The following is a 14,530-nucleotide window of genomic DNA, read 5'->3' as shown; positions in this document are numbered from 1 at the left end:
ATGGAGGTTTAACTTAAAATGGTCCAAATCCTTAAAATATCAGCCTCTCATCGGTAAATATTCTCAGATTGCTGTAGTCCTCCATGAAAGCAGACTGATTATCCTTGTGTTGAATCAAAATAAGACCTTTGTAAACACTGCTTTTATTTTGGAAAACAATGATCCACATTAAAACAAATTCTGATATGCTACAGATCAAACCAGCAACTGAATAGTAATCAATTTCTGCATTTTTTGACAAATGACAAATATCAAATATCTTCTGTGCTATTCAACTCCCCAAAGCCGCATCACCTGCGTATGTTCTTCTTCTTTTAAAAGGAGTTGGGATATGTTCTCTGGGCTCGGCTACACGAGGCACAGCAGACGCTTGTGTAGTAGGAATAGATGCAGAGGCGGGCTTGAACCACCACCATGCAGTTGGGATACTGGTCACTGCAGCATGGCCCTGCAAAAAAGAAAAAAGAATAAATAAGAATCAAGTAGAAAGAGAGTCGAGCGGTTGAACAGGCTTACTTATGTCAGCTCCACATGGCTGTGAGTTGCATTCTTCTCGACTCTCTGGGGTCAAAGCGGGCGGGGTCACACTGCTCACTCGGAGCCACGTTGTCGGTGAGACAACGCACCTCACGCGCACGAAAGCTGCCGTTGCAGGAGCGCGAACACTGGTGACGCACAGCGGCAGCAATTCAGTTTACAATAGAATACTGACAGGTGTTTGTAATCCACAATGGCTGTCATTGGCATCACTCCCGACTCACAAAATAGTGCTCCATATCGTGAGTGAGTTCGCCATTTTGGAGGGTTGTTCAAATTGAGTTACTATAGGTTATCTCCTATATAGTGACCTTTTCCAACACATCTTGAAAAGTAGTGAACAAATAATGGTTACTACACTAGAAAAGCAATATATCCCAAAATAAAGGAATCTGGTAAGACCGTTGTATTGTATCGTGCCTCATGTTCCAGCTGTGATTACATGGACAATGACAACATTTTCTCTCCGTCGCACTTGTCCTCATTTGGGTCACGGGTCAGCTCAAACTTATCCCAGCTGACTTCGGACAAGGGACGGGGTACACTGTACTTACCTACCCAGGAAATATGGAGAGCTATGGAAAAGTATGTATGTACAGATATATTTAAATCAGATGAGCAAAAAATGGATCCACCACACTAAATTGCCACCATTGTGTACATTCTATAAATTATGTTTGTTATAGGCCTAAACCCTTTTTGAAAAAGATAAAAAGAAATAACTTATTGACCAAAGGGAAACTAATGACAAATTCAAGTAGGCCTGGAAACGTACCGTGCTCCACGCCGTGACATACCAGCGGACACCACATAGTTTCAGCGTGCAGGGCTGAGCTGTGATCGGCTGAGGTGTAGCGGAACATTTCACTGGGGCCACCACCTCCGTGCGACCTTTGTTTTGAAGAATGCAAGCCACGCGCCGGGTCTGAGTGCCATTTCCGCACTCTGCAGAACACTTTCATGGCACACACGTGAAATGTCATTCAAGCAGTTCATATTTTTTTACTATGAGTGTGCACAGGTGAATTACCTGACCCCATGGTCCAGCGAACCACTCTAGGCGGTTTTGGCACGGACCGGAATTACATGAGGTCACTTCCTGTGGACGTTCACCATGGCAGCTGTTCAACGGAAGGTCGGTCACGTGGTGCATCAGGCGTACGCTCGTTCTGGTTCGATTGCCCGGACCGCATTCTGAACGTGTTTTACCTGCCGGCTCCATTGGCTGGTGAACCAACTGCATGCGCATGTCCCAATTTTGGAGTGCATCTGGTTTATGGCGGATGTTGCATTCCTCGTCTGGGTCGACCTCACCCTGGTTGCTCACGCACACCACGTTCCTCCTCCGCTGGCCTAGCCCACTAGGGGAGGAGAAAACAGAGAACGGGTGGGCTTCCTTAACGTTTAATGTTTTCACCACGTTTAACAGAGGTGATCTCACCGTGCTCCACTCAGATCGTATCTCCCACTGGCTGCAGATTTTGAGCTGACAAGAACATTCGGTCACCGGTTCGTCAGCCGATCGGCACAGGTGAAAAAAAAAAAAAAGGTATTGGCATCCTTCTCAAATTCTATTTTTGGATAGTTTTCCACTTTGAGATCATCAAACAAATGTAAATATCAGACAAAGATAACCCAAGTAAGCCTAAAATGTAGTATTTAAATGGTGATTTTTATTTATCAAGGAGAAAAAACAACTATTCAAAGCCACCTCGCCCTTTGTGAAAAACAAATGCAGCCCTGTTAACTCATGAATTAACTGTGGCTAATCACATCTTTTGGTTCATTTTCACTGACCACACCCAAGCCTGATTACGTCCAGACCTGTTCAATCAAGAAATCACTTAAATAGAATCTGTTTGAAAAATTAAGCGAGTCAGACGATCTTAAAACGCAGCAACAAAATGGCACGATCCAAAGAAATTCAAGAACAGACGTTCCTCCCAGACAAAAAAAAAAAGTAATTGACATTGATTAGTCTGGAAAGGGTTACAAAACCAATTGTAAAGCTTTAGGACTCCAGCAAACCACGGTGAGAGCCATTATCTACCAAGGGAGAAAACAGTGGTGAACCTTCCCAGGAGTCGCCGGCCTATGAAAATGACCTCAAGAGCACAGCGATGACTCAGCTCGGAGGTCACAAAGTAACCCAGGACAACATCTAAAGAACTGCAGGTCTCCCTTGCCTCAGTTAAGGTCAGTGCTCATGACACAACAATGAGGAAGAGACTGGGCAAAAATGGCCTCCATGGCAGAGTTCCAAGGCAAAAACCACTGCAGACCAATGAGAACATAAAGGCTCATCTTACTTTTGCACACAAAAAACAAACAAAACAAAAAAAAAAAAAAATGAAGGATTCCCAAGACTTTTGGGACTTCTATGGACTGACGCGATGAAAGTCGAACTTTTTAGACGGTGTGTCTCGTTACATCTGGTGTAAATGTAACAGCATTTCAGAAAAAGCAAATCATACCAACAGTGAAACTTGGTGGTGGTCGTGTTATGGTCTCGGGCTGTTTTGCCCATTCAGGACCTGGACGATTTGCTGTGGTTGATGAACCCATTAACTAACTTGACAACAATAAGACTTGGCCTCTTTTTTAAAGAATTGTTCACTATCTGCCAAACTGCAGCTTGTTGTGAATTTCGCTGCCACCATCTAGCACACCAAACTCAAAGTTTTTCTCGCAACGACAGACAAAAACAATTGTCCAGGCGAGGGGCTCCTATCTCAAAAAAAATTGTAAGTCATGTCACTCGTAAATTGAGGTACCACTGTAACACTGAACTATAACAATGATAAAAAGATATTTTACTTGCGACAGATGGCACTATGGTAGAGGCGGTAGAAGGCTCTGGAGTTGTGTTTATGCTTTTTAGAGGTAAAACATACTCATCGTGCACACTGGGAGATGGTTGCTGGTAAATTAACTACAGAGAAAAACAAGTATATATTGCAGCGTTATGATGTAAATATGCAAACACCGTGCTGTTTCTGGTTTGCAGTATCTGAGTGTGCGTCTCACGTAAACATGCAGGTCGTCAGTCAGCGGCCCGGGCTTCAACGAGTCGCTGGTACGTGAGCTGCGTTCCCACGGCGCTGAAGACGCCGGCCCTGTCAACGGCCCGGTGGCCGTTGATGATATGTACAGCACTTATTTGTACAGCACTTTACATACACCCCAAAGTGTTTCGCAGAGATAAAAACAGACAATTAAAATCGCAGGATGAATACAAAAACACACAACTGCCATCCCCTACAGGTAAATGTAGTAAATGTAATTATCTCTTGCTTTGTAAGGAAGTTGTGCTGTTTTCTGTGCCGCTATGTTCGTTCTTTGTGCGTATGTTTGGTCATGTACCCAAGTAGTTGCGGCTCTTTTTTTGTCTCTTGTATGCTATGCTGTATGTATGCGGAGGAACATCCGAGAGAAGTTGCCCTTTCACCGCCTCGAACGCCTGTTAACACAAACATTCGCACACTTTCATGACCAAAATCTTCTTGGATCGTATGGACTGCACACGCCATTATGTTTGGGTTTCAACAACAACATTATTATTATTAGAATTAAATCAAATCAAATCATTCCTGCTCACTTCTTTTATCTGTTATCAAAGAATTGATTGCAAAATTTTGCTGTTGCTGTGAAAAGCAGTGAAGCCCAAAGTAGGGTGAGGGGGTCATTTGGAGTTTTTTTTTTTAAATGTATTATTAAAATAGAAATGTTTATTGTTACAAGACATCACGTTTAAAAAAAAAAGAAAAATAAGTATGTTGGACTCTGGTGTCAAACTTAAGGCCCGGGGGCCCCATCTGGCCCATCACATCATTTTATATGACCCAAGAAAGCAAATCATTTGCGTCAACTTCCATGATTCTTGCTAAAATCTGTACCAAAATTTCATATCATCATATGTATTAAATAATAAAAAAAGTGGAGTTTTTTTGTTGCCAAACTCCTTTTTACAGTTACTTGAATAATAGTTGAACAAACTATTATCTTTGACTTCTGCTTTCAAAACTACTTATCCATCAATTTGTTGTCTGTATGTAAAACTATGATGAGGCGATGAAACATTTGCGGTTTCACGGTCACGAGGGCCCTCTGAGGGAAATCGTAACTATAATGTGGCCCGCGACCGAAATGACTTTGACAATCTATAAGCCATCACGCTACCTTTTATTCAACTTTTTTTTTTTTAAAGTTGAATGTTACAAGATACAGTATTGGATATTTTTAAGTTGTACGTTTTGAGATACCACACATTTTATTTATTGATTTTTTTTTTGGGATAAAATTGCGTACTGCCCTCCTTGTTTACTAAAAGAACTGAAGAACAGTGAGAGTAGCTGCATAATAATTACTAAACTGGGCTTGCCTCTCACCTTTACCTAATTGCAGGTTTGAGGTGTTGAACCAGGTGCAAACACACACACACACACACAATTTCTCCCACAGTCCAAAAACATGCACTTTAGGTTCATCAGAGACTCAAAAGGGTGTCCGTGAGCCCTAACTTGGAATAATTTGTAATAAATTATTATGTCTTATCAAATTATGTCTTATAAAACCTTTAAAAACCTTCACGAAGTGCAAAGAGTAAAGTCGTGATTCAAACACCAAACTTCAGAACTGTGAGGCAGAAGTGGTAACCACTTGTTCAGCGCGTCGCCTTGAGAGAATGATATCCATCCATGCGTTCTCTGTCAGTCCCGATCTTGGCCACTCGGAGGCGTTGGAGAGCCAAAGCGCCGGAAGCCGGAAGTTGAGATTTAACGTGCGAAATTCAAATTGCTCCAACAAAACATCGGCAGCTGACAGTGACTTTTCTGAGCTTCCGCGGTTTTTTGACGGCTTCACTATTCTCAGTTGACGCATTCGGGCAACCGAGAGAACCGTCATCTGTACACACGTGAGCTTTATTTTATTGTATTTTATTTTATTTTGCTTTTGCTAGTCGCAACCGTCACACTTAGCAAGCATTTTGCTGTTAGCGGCCGTGTAACTTGAGCGACTCGTATGATGTCGGACTTTTCCCATTTCCCGTTTGACTGGCTGTCTTGTTGGCCGCTTCGGCCGCTGTCGTCTCCGGCAGGCCGCTGGCGCGATGCCCGTGGAGAGGACGGAAAAGAGGACGGAGCCCCGCGGGGCGGAAGAGCTTCACAAATGCTACCAGGTTTATGACACTATCGGATCAGGTAATTTGGCGAAAGCACTAACTTGTTGTGTCCAATTCTGGTATTTTAAACCTGTTTTTTCCCCCCTTTTTTTAAGGTGGGTTCGCTAAAGTGAAGCTCGGTCGGCACATCCCGACAGGAGAGAAGGTGGCCATTAAGATCATGAACAAGAAAGACCTTGGGGTGAGTGTGTTCCATGCAAAAACTGATTCATTCATCATTTTGATGACTGACTTTTTTTTTTTGGGGGGGGGGGGGGGTATTTTTGATTTGTGTAAACTGTAAAAGTCTTGATTGCTTTCATGAACATAATGTTTACGGTGGATGAAATGAGTTTTATTTATTTAACCTTAAACTTACCCAGGTGAGGCAATTGAAAACACATTCTCTTATGCAATACCGAGCTGACTACAAACAGCAGAGTGAAACAAGGCAAAGATAAATTGAGGTTTTTAATTGGTCCCCAGTTGGAAATTTAAAGTGTTACAACAGTACAGGGGGAAGCAGTACACACCGGAATAAAAAAAATACATAAATAACAATGTGTAATCATTTAAAGATACTTTTATTGACTTTTTAAATCTAAGATAAAACGAGCGGTGGGTGTCACAGCAGACTGAAAACAGGCTTTGAGTCAACTTAGTCAATGGATGGCAGGTGTTGTTTGGTGGAGGTTGTTGGTGAGGGGGGGGGCTGCACTAAATAGTTCAGTTGCTTTTCTTATACTCATTAAGGAAGTTCTTTTCGTTTGCTGTAGGTATGTAATGAGATGCATACAGACCTGGATTTTTATTCTTATTTTTTTTAACTTCAAGAAAAGCTTAGAAAGTAATCTGGTTCTAATGCACATTGCAGATGGAAATGATGCATTTCAATTGACCGTGTAGTCAGTATAGAAAGTGCGCACATTCCTGGTCAAATGAAAGTTTTGTCATGAGACCACATGAATTGGTTTCAATTTCCTCATAAGCGTCAGCTTTCTAGCAAACATCCGAAGGTCTATATGACACTGTAAAGATGCAAATGTCAACTCAAAGCGCTTTTCATAATCTTCCAAGGATGATCTTCCACGCGTGAAAGTGGAGATGGAGGCAATGAAGAACTTAAGTCATCAGCACATCTGCCGTCTCTACCAAGTCATCGAGTCCTCCACACAGATCTTCATGATACTTGAGGTAAGCAAATGGAAGAAGTCTGTACCATCTCCTTCAGTTTGGCTACTCCTCTCCTGTTGGGGACTTGTGTTTCTTGCAGTACTGTCCAGGAGGGGAGTTGTTTGACTACATTATAGCAAAGGACCGGCTTTCAGAAGAGGAGACGAGAGTGTTTTTCAGACAGATTATGTCTGCCATGGCCTACGTCCACAGCCAGGGTTACGCACACAGGGACCTCAAACCGGTAAAAGCAGCCTGCATGACTGGATGCTCCTCAAGTGTTTAATGTGCCTACTTATGGGCCTTTTCAAATGCAAGACTCATACCTGCTGTCTCTCTCTAAACATTAGGAGAACCTGTTGATAGATGGAGACCACAACTTGAAGCTCATAGATTTCGGTTTATGTGCCAAACCCAAGGTACATCAACGACATGTTGACACTATTGTGCGTGAGATCCGATACATGATCGATAGCGACGCTCAATTTTGATTGACACGGTCGGAGAGGTAAGTTGGGTCACTGGTTCACTTAAGACCTCTCAGACTGCGTCAATCCAAAAGGTGCAAAGGCAGAATATTTGTATTGGATGTTATTCCGTAGTGCAAGCGGTCATAATGTTGCGGCTGTTCCGTTTAATGCGGTCATGTCTCACAGGGAGGCCTTGGGTACGAGTTGATGACGTGTTGCGGAAGTCCCGCTTATGCTGCGCCTGAGCTCATCCAGGGAAAAGCTTACATTGGCTCAGAGGTGAGTCGTTTACAGTTTTGTTTGTTAGCTTAAATCTCCGGTGGTCTTCCGCTGATCCTTTTCCTGTAGCTCTGCCTTGTCTTGGTGCCCCCAGGTAGGACATAAAGATTTCTTATTTTATTTGCAACATTGCTGTGTTCCAGGCCGACGTGTGGAGTATGGGCGTGCTGCTGTTCGCGCTGCTCTGCGGCTATTTGCCCTTTGATGACGACAACTGTGTGGTCCTCTACAGGAAAATTACTGTAAGAGCTGACCTTACGTTCTCATTGTTTGTTCACTTTTGTCTTCCTGCAAACGGTGGACTACAAATGAAAGAATTCCTTGTTAGTTAGGTGAGTGCAGTGGGGCTGGAGTATTATTCCCCAGCGGACTCCAGGGCACAAGGAAAATTATAGCGGGCCTGGACTGATCACCAGTCAGTCGGGCGGTTATTGAGAATGGTGCTCCGAACGCAAGTTGCGTGAACGTCACCTACACGAACCGCTAAAAACGGCTACTCGGACTACAGGAGTGCCTCACGTGTGTTATGCGCGCTCAGGACTTGAAAAGCCTCATGCAGAGCACAACATAAATGCGAGCGTCCATTTGAAAAAAGTAAACTTGTTAGATCTGTTTTTGGGTGGAGTTTTGATGATGATAGACTCACCGGTGGTTAAAGTCATGTGAATTGGAATTTTTAAATCTAAACTTTGACCTTGCTAGACTTCATTGACGTGTACTGATTGGCGACACTGTACTTTTCTACGGATCCCGTAACAAACAGCACCAATTGTGTCAAACTTCTGACCTACTTATATTCCAAATCTTACTCGTATCGCTGTCTTTGACAAACGCTTGAACAGCGAGCACATGCAGAATATGCACATTGGTAAATGTCAGAAGAGTTTTTTGGTGTCAAATTGGTGCTCATTCATCATCCTGTTAAGCAAAGACATCAGGCAAGAAGAAAAACACTAAAAGAGCCACTTAAAATAGTTTTGCATCCTTTCTAATGGGGTCACTCCCTGGCCATGACCCATAAAGCTTATCCCAAAAAAACAAAAACAGACACAACAGATGTTAGTTCGTATTTCAAGTTTATTACTGCGCTTGAACGCATGTACTTTCAGAGAGGAAAGTATGACAACCCTCCGTGGCTATCCCCAGGAAGCATCCTTCTGCTCAACCAAATGATGCAGGTATGTACGAATGGTAACATGTATCATATGGAGAAAAAAAAACTAATATTTTTTTTAAAGCCATATAATATCAGTGAAGCCATACGTATTTGTAGTTACCATTTTTTTGTCCTGTAGGTGGACCCCAAGTTGCGTCCGGCAGTGCAGCAGCTGCTTGAGCACCCTTGGGTGATTCAAGACTACAACAGCCCTGTGGAGTGGCACAGCAGGCAGCCGGTACTCTCGCTAATAAATATGCCCGTATATTCACAGATGCACGCTTAAACATACTGCACACGCACACCACAAAGGTCTACTAAAGCTCAAGAAGTTAAAGTTAAAATTGTTTGTGCTCACAGTGGTGTTGGAATAACGCGGCGGTGTCTTATTTTGTAGCTGGGTCACATAGACGAGGACTGCATCACTGAGATGGCGGTCAACATGAAGCGGTCCAGAGAGAGCACCACGGCGCTGGTTAACGAGGCAGGTGCCACTTGTTCACTCACTCAAAACCGAACCCGGAGGAAGCTTGCCCCTTGTGCACATGGAAACACAATGGAAAACTCACTGAAAGGAGAAATTAAAAAAAAAAAAAAAAAAGTGGCAACATTCTTCCATTTGTCTTCATCTGAGAAATGAATTGGACCACCATTGTTCTTAATTTTCCATTTGCCGTTGATCTACCATGCAGCTATGGGGGTTCATTTGCTCTGCTCGACTCATGATTTTTTATTTTTTTTTTAAAGATGTGGTGAAACTCTCAATTCAGAATTCCACCAAAACCAAAAAAGTGGAAATTTTGTCTCTAAAGTCAGCCAAGATGTCAGAAGTCATTATACGACAGTTCACCTCTTTGCACTTTTATGATCACAATTGCTCTTTTTGCTGTTTTGCTTTTTACATTATGGAGGTGCCTTGACTTACAATATGAATTTGTTCCATGACCACACGTGTAACTCAAGTCATCTTTCCCAATTAAAATAAATTAAATTGGAAATGCAATTAATCTGAGTTTCCCATCGAACGGCTATGCAAATATTTATAAAAAAAATTTAATAAAAAAAAAAAAAGGCACTCGACGGCATTGTACTTTATAAAAACATACAGTAAGAGGCGGAGCATAAATAAATAGAATGTAAAGAATACAAGTTTGTGCATCATGATATGTCCATGGCCACCAGAGGGCGTGGCAGCACAGTATAATAAATCCAGCCATACTAAAGTACAATTGATGATGAAACAGAAGACGTTGCGTCCATAATTCCGAGATGTAAAAATGTTTTTTGTTTTTTTTTGCAGATGCTAAAGAGTATTTGCCTGTGAGGATTGTTGTATGCTGTCTGCATGTGTTGCTACCGCGGCTTGTGTTCAAATAACAGTTGCTGAACTCATTCACTGCCAGCCAGTTAACATGGATATTTGACTTGTAAAGCCGTCAATGGCAGTGATTTAAAGGGTTATAATTGGTGCAATCTCGATACTAGTTCCGTTAGCCCTGACGTTGTCTGCCGTACAACAAATCCGAGCGCCGATGCAGTGATTTAAAACGGGCGCTCATGTGTGCAGTGGCGCTACGACCACGTCACAGCCACGTACTTGCTCCTGCTGTCGAAGAAGCAGAGAGGTAAGCCCGTGCGCCTCCACACCGAGCCCAACGCCATCGATGCCGCCTTCTCTCCACTACATGGGCGAATGCAGGTCAAAGTGCAACTCCCAGCATGCCTTTCAAGCTCAATGTCCAGTCCTCAGCCACTCAAATATTTTAGCTTCCCCTTTTTCCAGACTACAGAAGATCTTCACTTCACTGCCGACGACGACGCTGTGATTCTGGATTCTTTGGATCTTTGCTCAGACTACATAGACGATTGTCCGTGGGTGTCCGTCGAACGTCACACGCCTCAAGCGGTTCACCAGAAGATGGAACGAATTACAGATGACAAGGTTGGTTCAAGAGGGGACAAATGTGTCTTGCGCACGCTTCACCGGAGAAACGCTGTAATACAACATTTATTTCTACAGAGGCCGGCAACACCATTAGAGAAAAGATGTGTGCGGAGCCCGCCGCCCGAGAGGGCTCAAGTGACGGCCCGCCACCGCCAGGAGAGGAGGCACAAAGAGCGCCAAACAGCCCGTGACAACAAGGAGAACGTTGGCCAGCAGGAGAAAGACGTGGAGATATTTGCACTGCCTCCGCCTCGCACTCCTCCTTCCAGCAAGAACAACACCCGCCACAAGAATGTGTTGACCACACCCAATCAAAACGTGGCCAATGGCACCAGAGGTACACCCAAAGGTAGGAAGACCGTTCGCCTATTTTGCCTAATGCGCTTCATGCTAATAGACGACGGCGTTTGGGCTGTGTTGTGATATGCTGCCCAATTATTTTGGACACTTGCATGACTCGCAAAGATATTTGACTTTGGGGTGAAAGTTCAGGATCAACCGAAAAGGGACTGTAATCTTCACGGGTGAACTTAATTTGTCCAGCTTTGTGGGAAAAGTTTTTCATATACCAGTGCACAAAAACAAGATCCGAAAGGCAGAGTTTGTGTGGAAGAACTTGAGGGCCCTGAACCCAATCCCGAATCCCATCAAACCAAACTTTGGGATGAACATTAGCCAGCAGGCCCTTTTCTCAGGTCCAACATCAATGTTTTGGGGATTAATAGTTGGCCAAAGTCTTCTAAAACGAGTCAAAGGGTACTGTAGTTGGAATGGCGAGGCGACCCGTTACTTTTGTCCACCGAGTGTATTCATTTGTATTTCCATTGATATATTTCTCTTCTTCCTTCCCTAATCATAACAACACCGCAAACCACACACAAGACATTTTGCAAATAAATTGTCTTGTGGTAATCGTCTTTTTTGTAGTTGTTTCCCCCCCCTCAAAGCTTTTTCTCATTCTATGACTTTCCCGTCATTCGGCCTCTGAAAGTGGACACGCACACTTATCACCGTCAACTGGATGCTGGGCTTATCATCAGGCTCATTCTATTGGCTCAAATGACGAACACTAATAGAAATGGTGGCTCATTACAACCTTAATTATGTGCTAAGCGGAGTCTGATGCGGAAATTGTCTCCGCCCGCAGTCAGAAATGCGCCAAGGATTGCTTTCTCCACCTATAGGGGGCAGCACCCATGTCAAGTGTCTTCTCTGCTCAGGCCAATCAGAATCATCTTTATTTGCCACGAACTATAGGTTAGTCCTCACACTGCAACAGACCCATTTAGGCTTACATTAGCATCGTCAAGACTCTCCTCCATGCTCTGTGTGTGCGTCCATCCTTTATGTTTAGGAGCGTGTATGTCTGTTTTTTTTTTCCTCAATTTATGATTTAAACAAAAAAAAAAAGAGAGAGAAAGAAATGCGAGGTCGACCAGCAACCCAGAACAAATTATTTGATCTCGGAGATTCCTCTGCGATCTTCCTTGGCCCATGTCCACGAAGGAATTTCATAGGAAGTAGGTTTAGTAGTTTTTGCATATAGTAAACCGAGCCCTGTCACAAATAGTGGAAAAACTGCAAGTGATTGTCTCCCTCTAAAAGTGTTCGTTTGCCTCTAGTAATTGTTTAAATCATAAATATACTGCAAACTTGGATCTTGAATTATTTTAAGATTTAGAAATTTAAACTCATAACATTGCCCTTTTAAAAAATGGCTTACTGAATATTAGATTTTGAAAAGAATGCACCGGAAGTGCGCGTGTAAATGTTGTGAACTCTCCTCAACTTCCACTAACAACACAGGCTAATCTTACCTTCTCGCTGTCATACAAAGAATTTTGTCTCTCCGTCGAAATGTGTCACTTCTTTGGCACTAATTACTACGACTAGACAAGGTTTTGACGCCGTCTAGTGGCGCCTTAGGGCATTACAGAAAAAGCACAAAAATACACAGATTTGGCGAATAGGTGGGTACACTAATCCAGTTCGGTGCACACAAACTGTGATGAAAGCATGAGCTCTTTGTCTGAATTATTAATACATATTTAAACTATTGTTGTTATTATGAAGGTGATGGCATCGCATTCAGGTCAGGTGTGTGTGTGTGTGTGTGTGTGTGTGTGTGTCGGCAGCAGAAGGCAGCGGTGCGAAAGATCCCATTAAGAGGAGAGCGGCAGAGACCAAGGAGCCCACAAACATCGAGATCCTAGCCTTTAGTCCTGAAAGAAGGCCAGTCTCACGGCAGCGCAGAAAAAAACAACAGCACCAAAGGGCACCGACGGCATTTGTTCACATTTCTTGTTTGCGTCTTCCTCCACAGGTCTCGCTCTTTGGACATGGCCGGTAGCGGAGACAGCGGAAAGAAGCGAAGGGCGGGGCGGGTGTTCGGCTCCCTGGAGAGGGGCCTGGACAAAGTGATCACCATGCTCACCCCCGGCAAGAGACGAGCGCCGCGGGACGGCCCGCGTAAGATCAAGGTGCGCGCCTCCCGCGCCAGCTCGGCCGTGTGCGCGCGGCGTCTGACCGTGCGCTTCCCCTCCCTCCAGACTCAATACAACGTGACCCTGACGGGGCAAACCAACCCGGACCAGGTCCTCAACCAGATCCTCTCCGTCCTGCCAGAGAAAAATGTCGAGTTCAGCCAGAAAGGGTGAGAAATCTCTCCACCTGCCTCCCTCTTCACTTTGAATGTCGAAGCAACGTTTCCCGTCCCCCCACCCCCCTTTTGTCCAGCTACACAGTGAAGTGCAAGACCTGGGATGACTTTGGCAAGGTGACCATGGCCTTTGAGCTGGAGGTGTGTCTGCTGCACAGGCCAGAAGTGGTCGGCGTGCGTCGTCAGCGCCTAAAAGGAGACGCTTGGGTCTACAAGCACTTGGTGGAGGACATCCTCTCCTCGTCCAGCATCTGAGCATCGAGTCGCTGCTTTTCAATACCAGCAAGCCTCGAAAGACTTTACATTCATGTGCAACATGTACAGTCCATCCTTTTTTCTCCCACCATCTAATTTGCCACATCACAAGAATAAATTATGACTTTTATTTTACTGTACAGCTCTGCATTGAAATTTATGGATCTTTTTAACCTCTAAATCTACTTGATTTAATTGCAGTAAGCAATGCTTACTAATTTGATATCTGTTTTTTTTTTAAATGTTTCTATATCAGTGTTAGTTTTGTTTATCAATGTTTGTGACAATGTGAAGGGAGCAAAATAAAAGGTTTCAGCATGTAAATGGAAGTCATTTATTTGAATAAAAAGATGTATCATAAGGGATATGTTGCAGACCCACCTGTGATCCAAAAATTGATTTAGAGATCATAAAAAAATGGTTTTAACAACTCTAAACACACTACACTTTTAAAAAATATTTCTTAGCTCTTCGTTGTCAAGAAATGGGAGACATGTATAACATCACTTTGAGGAAATGAAGATTCGCTAGCATAGTTCCAAAAGGGGCAAAAAATTTTAATTAATTTGTCCCTCCCAGCTGAGGTTTACTGTAAAATTTACACAAAACATAAGAACTGACTGTATATTGAAGTGTTCAACCAAACCATATCATTTTGTCCAATGAAAATCTGGCTTAATCCTGACATAATGCCAAATGCCATAGACGGGCCAGTCAAAATTTGCATAGATATTATAGTATTTATAAAGCTTTAAACAATGCTACTTTACCACACAGCTCAGCAGCAGATACAAACACAGCAGGCAAGGTCACGGGCATATTTTCTTGGCTCAATGGGAACAATGACGATTCCTGCCGCTTAGTAGGGGACCTCCTCTGCCTCTTCTCGTTCGGA

General features: G+C 43.4%; 2 protein-coding genes across 6 annotated transcripts; one reads left to right on the top strand and one right to left on the bottom strand.

The window, feature by feature from the left end:
- Window positions 1–8: 8 nt before the first annotated feature.
- On the bottom strand, window positions 9–2,219 carry adamtsl7 (ADAMTS-like 7). Of its 3 annotated transcripts, XR_009788311.1 has the most exons (6): window positions 1,979–2,219; window positions 1,747–1,898; window positions 1,568–1,658; window positions 1,313–1,492; window positions 517–665; window positions 9–448 (listed from the first exon to the last, which is right to left on the bottom strand). XR_009788311.1 is itself a non-coding variant. In XM_061771969.1 (5 exons), exons 1-4 carry the CDS (start codon window positions 1,804–1,806, stop codon window positions 522–524), a joined length of 453 nt encoding a protein of 150 aa, XP_061627953.1. In that variant the 5' UTR covers window positions 1,807–2,216; the 3' UTR covers window positions 9–448; window positions 517–521. The 3 variants fall into 3 exon arrangements, 2 of the variants coding, with proteins under 2 accessions (XP_061627953.1, XP_061627952.1); XM_061771969.1 differs by having other exon boundaries at window positions 1,568–1,636; window positions 1,747–2,216; XM_061771968.1 differs by having other exon boundaries at window positions 1,568–2,217.
- A 205-nt stretch (window positions 2,220–2,424) lies between these two features.
- On the top strand, window positions 2,425–13,959 carry melk (maternal embryonic leucine zipper kinase). 3 transcript variants are annotated; one of them, XM_061771269.1, is made up of 18 exons: window positions 2,425–2,733; window positions 5,636–5,738; window positions 5,815–5,900; window positions 6,776–6,892; window positions 6,972–7,115; window positions 7,222–7,290; window positions 7,528–7,620; window positions 7,764–7,862; window positions 8,730–8,798; window positions 8,916–9,014; window positions 9,174–9,260; window positions 10,344–10,475; window positions 10,560–10,718; window positions 10,797–11,070; window positions 12,857–12,953; window positions 13,045–13,201; window positions 13,271–13,374; window positions 13,458–13,959. In XM_061771269.1, the coding sequence occupies exons 2-18, from the start codon at window positions 5,648–5,650 to the stop codon at window positions 13,633–13,635; spliced, it is 2,055 nt and encodes a 684-aa protein (XP_061627253.1). In that variant the 5' UTR covers window positions 2,425–2,733; window positions 5,636–5,647; the 3' UTR covers window positions 13,636–13,959. The 3 variants fall into 3 exon arrangements, with proteins under 3 accessions (XP_061627253.1, XP_061627252.1, XP_061627254.1); XM_061771268.1 differs by lacking the exon at window positions 2,425–2,733 and adding an exon at window positions 5,272–5,452; XM_061771270.1 differs by lacking the exon at window positions 2,425–2,733 and adding an exon at window positions 5,273–5,452 and having other exon boundaries at window positions 12,860–12,953.
- Window positions 13,960–14,530: the final 571 nt, after the last annotated feature.

Source organism: Phyllopteryx taeniolatus, chromosome 4 (assembly GCF_024500385.1).
Source record: "Phyllopteryx taeniolatus isolate TA_2022b chromosome 4, UOR_Ptae_1.2, whole genome shotgun sequence".
Classification (NCBI taxonomy): Eukaryota; Metazoa; Chordata; class Actinopteri; order Syngnathiformes; family Syngnathidae; genus Phyllopteryx; species Phyllopteryx taeniolatus.
This window is presented reverse-complemented; position numbering and strand designations above follow the sequence as displayed.

What these genes read in the sequence shown, in the direction of transcription:
- adamtsl7 (XM_061771968.1), bottom strand. Translation starts at nt 1,786, where the DNA reads ATGCGCATGCAGTTGGTTCACCAGCCAATGGAGCCGGCAGGTAAAACA. An exon ending in TCGCTGGACCATGGGGTCAG is followed by an intron (nt 1,493 to 1,567) that starts GTAATTCACCTG and finishes GTGCCATGAAAG; the next exon opens with TGTTCTGCAGAGTGCGGAAA. An exon ending in ATGTCACGGCGTGGAGCACG is followed by an intron (nt 666 to 1,312) that starts GTACGTTTCCAG and finishes GTGCGTCACCAG; the next exon opens with TGTTCGCGCTCCTGCAACGG.
- melk (XM_061771269.1), top strand. Translation starts at nt 5,648, where the DNA reads ATGCCCGTGGAGAGGACGGAAAAGAGGACGGAGCCCCGCGGGGCGGAA. An exon ending in AGTGGCACAGCAGGCAGCCG is followed by an intron (nt 9,015 to 9,173) that starts GTACTCTCGCTA and finishes CTTATTTTGTAG; the next exon opens with CTGGGTCACATAGACGAGGA. An exon ending in CACTACATGGGCGAATGCAG is followed by an intron (nt 10,476 to 10,559) that starts GTCAAAGTGCAA and finishes CCCTTTTTCCAG; the next exon opens with ACTACAGAAGATCTTCACTT.